A 4,677-nucleotide genomic window follows, 5' to 3' on the forward strand; every position below is an offset into this window, starting at 1 on the left:
GCTGAGGCAAGAGGATCACTTGAGCCTGAGTTTGAGCTTGCTGTGAGCTATGACGCCACAGCACTTTACCAGGGGCAAGAAAGTAAGACTCTGTCTCAAAAAAAAAAAAAAAAAGAAAGAAAGAAAGAAAAGAAAACACCAGGCCAGGATAAGTCAGAACCCTCTGGAATCAGATCCAGGAAAAGGGCCCAGAGGAGAGTTTACAGGGACATAAGAAGGAAACAACAGATGGATGCATCCCCTGGAGCCACTGAGCAAGAGTCACTGCAGCAGGAGGGAGGCCGAGTGGGATTCTGCAGGGGTTCAGGCCCTGAACCCACCAGGGTCCCCAGAAAGCTAGAACCCACACGTATACAGAGGCAAAGCTGCAGGGGGTGTAGGTGTGGGGACTCCAGTGGCTGTCCCTTCCTCAGGCCAAGGCCGCCTCAGCAGAGTCCAGCAGAGCCTAAGCCAGCAGTCAGGGACCCCCCAGTCACTGCCTTGCTATCTAAGCCAGGCCTTGGCCCTCCCCAGGGCCCTCATCCTGCCTCCCCCCCACACTGCAACTCTCAGCTGGGAGGAGCCCTCCCCATCGGCCTGCTCCTTCTCCAGAAAAGGAAAAACCCTGTGCCTCAGGAGCGCCTCCCTGGCTTGGGGCCCGACCTTCCACAGGCTGCTCCACCCCCACTCCCAGCATCTTCCCTAAAAGGGGCTGGCTCCCTGGGCTGTGAGCTGGGGGGGAGGAGGAGACTGCAGGAAACAGCTGGGGACAGCGGCTGCCCATGCCCTCCAACCTCTGCCCTGGGCCTACTTTGCACTCTGCACTGGGGGGGGGGAGGGGGGCACATTCCCCAGGGACCTCAGACCCCTCCTGCCTTAGTTAGCAGGGACCACAGCAGAGCTAGAAGCAGGCCAGGCCAGCCCCATCCCCCTAACCCTACCTCCCTAGCCAACCCAACCATTCCTCACCACAGGCCACAAAGGGGCCCTGGCCAGGCCTGGCCATTCTGCCGTGTAGCCAGGAAGCCTCAGAACTTCTCTGTAGCCAAGCCCCAAGCCCCTAGGGCTGGATCCTTCTGGAACCCCCACACACCTTCAACCTTGAGGGCATCCCAGGCATGGCCCACAGCCTCCCAAGGTGACGGGATGTCCAGGAAGACGGCATCTGCCTCATGGTTCACACCGAAGCCACTGCGGCACACATCCTGGGTGTGCACGGTAACCCAGCGGCCCACTCGATGCTCCTGGAACTCCTCCCGAGCCTTCTCTGCCCGCTGCTGATGGAACTCTACTGTGTGCAGGTGGCCCGTGGGAGCAATGGTGCGGATGATGGCGTGGGACACAGAGCCACTGCCGGTGCCTACAGAATGAGACAGGCAGGCATCAGGCGGACTGCTCAGGGACCACAGCCACCCAGGAAGCAAACCCCTCCCTACCCTGGAGAGACCTGCAAAGGACCTGGGAGGGCAGCTGACCCCAGGCCATATATAGGTATCAGTCCTTGGGCCACCTGTGGCCCTAGCTGTCCCAAGCCCTGGGCTGGGGAGGCTGAGGCTGCATCCAGGCTCCCGGGAAGGGCAGGACAAAAGCCACCCACCCAATCCCAGCCTGGTGCAGCATGTAAAGGGGCTGAGGGGAAGCCCGGCTAGGGGCCTCACAGCAAGTCTTCCCCAAAGGGACAATGAAGCTGGGTCTGTCCCATCCCTCATCCCATTGCCTCCCAGAAAGTGCCTCCCCCGTAAGGCAGCCCATCCCCATCATACAGACCATACTCTGCCCCCATCTCACAGGACCCTTCCCCATTTCCCACCTTAGCTTCGACTTCCTGTTTTGCAAGACTCAGACCTGAGCCTATGGCCCCCACCCCACAGCTTCTAACGCCAGCTGCCTGACGACTGCCAATGCCACGTGCCTCCACCCCAGACTCTACCACAGCACCCACTGCACACTTGCCACCTCCCCCTCAACACTCAAACGGCGCTCAGCACCAACAAGCCTGAATCTGCACCCTGCCGGGGTGTGCCAGAGCCAGTTGAGGACACCCAATGCTTGGCCAGACTCCACAGAGGCGCCTTCAACACCTCCATCTCACATCCTGCCGACCCTCCTCCCACCTACCCACCACACCTGCTCAGCTCTTCTCTAGGGCTCTCATGACAGTCACTACACTGGTCACTTTTGATCTTGTTCCTCTACAGCCATGGCTTTCTTTCCGGCCTTGGTCAGATGGTGACACTCCCCTCTGCACAGCCTGGCCGGTCCCACTGAAGGAGAGTCATACTCCTGGGAACCCTCTGAGGGCACCCTTGTTTCCTCTCCCACCCACCACTCCAGCCCCATGGCACGGCCCCACCTCAGGGCCTTTACACAGTTCTCCCTGGGCTCTTGTTAGGCACTTTCTCCTTTCAACTCACATCTCTTCTTCAGACAGTCCTCCCTGACTCCCTACCTGCAGAGACGCCACTCTGAGTCACCCTCAAACACGCAGCCAAGGCCCACAAGCTTCACTGCAGTCAGCACCACTGAGCTGGTCCCCTGGGCTTCCTGTCTGTGCTCTCCCGGGAGAGTGGGAACCTGGCACCTCAGAGGAGCCCAGGAGAGGAGTGACTGACTGATCTCTCTTCACACCAGTGGAGAGAGGCCTGTGAGAGGCCAGCATGTTTGCCACAGGAAGCACAAGGAGCTGCTGGAGCTGGCTGAATCCCACTCTCCACTGCCCACCCTCCAGGGACCCTCAGAAAGTCAACAGCAGCAGTGCTAGGACTCTTTATAGCCTACAGCTCCCTGGCCCATGAAGAACATGCCACCATCTGGGCTCACTTTGGGCTAGAACCATCTTGACTTCAGTCAAGTTCACCCCCAGTATCTGTGTTTGTGTGTGTGTGTGTGTGTGATTGTGTGTGTGTGTGTGTGGCAGGGTAGTACCCACACCACAGATCCATGGCTCAGCAACAATGGAGCTCACATTCATTGGTGGTAGGTGAGAATGTGGCCATGGATAATAATGGGGCAGGTTCCCTGCCTACGATGAGCCCCTAGGAGTACCCCTGAACTCCCTCCAGAAAGGGATACCTCTCTTGCCCTCCTCAGCACAGGGACTAGGAACTAGCCATCAGCACTGTGGTCAGCACCAAGCAACACTCTAGCCCCACACTGCAAGGGAGGCAGGATCCTGCTGGGGCACCACCTCCTCCTTGGCCACCTGAGTCCAGTCCCAACACCTCTCTCTCAGATTACAGCCCCAGCCTCCTAACAGGCTCCCCTGCCTCCACCCTCACTCCCTGCAGTCAGCCCCCAAAAGGAAGCTGTGAAAACAGAAACTGATTAGCCACGCCTATCTGCAGGAAGGGTGGGCTGGGAGCTGCCTGGATGTCATTTTGACCTCCACCTTCATATTGATTTCTCAGTTAGAACTGAGGTGGCCCAAGGAACTCACCAGATTCGCAGACCACAGAGCCAGGACGAAGTTCCAGCATCATGGTGAGAAGAGCAATGTCAGTGGAGTACAGGATCTGCGTGCGGTGCGGCAGGTTGAGCGTCCAGAGCTCAGGTGTGGGGTGTAACACGTACACCCAGCCACCACGGCCGCAAGTCACCTTGGAGCCAAAGGGACGGCCAATGAGGTCAACTGAGTGCCGCAGAACACCATGCCTGGTCTGGGTCTGTGCTCCACGCTGCACACGCACTGCCAACATCGCACCATGACCCAGTGACAGGATAGCTGTGTCACCTTCCTTAATCAGCTCTTCATATGCCACGAAGCTCATGGTGCTGGTGTCTGGCTAGTGCCAGGGACCTGAGGAAGGGTACGTGTGTGCATGAGCAGTAGGCCAGGCGGCCAAGAGGTAGAATGTGAACCTGGGGTGTGGAAAAAAAGCTGTGTTGGCCCAAATTCTGAGCAGTGAGGAATGTGGGGGTGTGGCTAGCTCAGCCCCCCCCCCCCCCCCCCCGCACAGTCTGACAGGGTGGCCCAATAGGCCTGCATTGAAGTCAGGTCTGACACTTGAAGCCTTTCTTGGTCTAAGACGAGACAGGGCTATGAGGTGAAATCAGAGATGAAGAGAGTAAGGCTTGGCAATGGCGAAGGTCGGACCCAGGGATTCCCATACAGGACCCGATTCGGAGCCTTGCCCCCATTCATCAAATGTGAGAAGAGAAAACGGCTTTTGGGGGCTGTCTCACTGGTCTGTGAGGTCATCTCTACGCCAGGTTTCATCCGCAGAACCCTGTCCCCATAATCTCCCCCAAGCGGGATTCTGGTCGGAAGAGGAAGTATGCAAGAGAGTCAAGGGCTCCCCAAGCAAGAATTGGGGACACGGAGCAGGCCGTAAACAGCAACAGCCGCCCAGCCAGTGCAGAGGCAGGAAGAGGCCAGGCCGGGGTGGCAGAGGCATGGGGCGGCCACGCGAGGGAGGAGGGGCAGCGCAGGGTCTGCCCGGGCAACCCGAACCCACGCACTGCCACCACGGACCCCGCGTTGTCTCACCCGCGACGCTCCCAGGACTCCACACGTGCTTCAGCGACGCGTAGCAGCGGCCACAGCACTTCCGGCCCCGCGCCAGCTGATGACGTCACGCGGCACCCAGCCCCGCAGCGCGCGGGATCCTGGGAACGCCGGCTGCCCTTCGCGTGCCCTCCGGAGGTCGTTCCGTGGTCGGCTTCTTCCCTGACCCGAGTCCCTTTGTGTGTACTTGCTCA

At 59.3% G+C, this 4,677-nt stretch overlaps 1 protein-coding gene across 2 annotated transcripts in view; it reads right to left on the reverse strand.

The window, feature by feature from the left end:
* The window catches only part of TRMT61A (tRNA methyltransferase 61A), a 6,948-nt gene extending 2,402 nt beyond the window's left edge, over positions 1 to 4,546 (reverse strand). The window contains exons 1-3 of one of the 2 annotated variants that reach the window (XM_023514524.1): positions 4,466 to 4,546; positions 3,416 to 3,775; positions 1,073 to 1,339 (exon numbers count right to left, since the gene is read on the reverse strand). In XM_023514524.1, coding sequence (XP_023370292.1) covers positions 1,073 to 1,339; positions 3,416 to 3,746 — 598 coding nt within the window. In that variant the 5' untranslated portion in view covers positions 3,747 to 3,775; positions 4,466 to 4,546. Of the gene's footprint in view, positions 1 to 1,072; positions 1,340 to 3,415; positions 3,838 to 4,465 lie in introns of both variants that reach the window. The other variant, XM_003792117.3, reaches the window with a different exon arrangement.
* Between the last annotated feature and the right edge of the window lie 131 nt (positions 4,547 to 4,677).

The sequence above is a fragment of the Otolemur garnettii genome, unplaced genomic scaffold (assembly GCF_000181295.1).
Source record: "Otolemur garnettii isolate 467f Iridium unplaced genomic scaffold, OtoGar3 scaffold00054, whole genome shotgun sequence".
In the NCBI taxonomy this organism is placed as follows: Eukaryota; Metazoa; Chordata; class Mammalia; order Primates; family Galagidae; genus Otolemur; species Otolemur garnettii.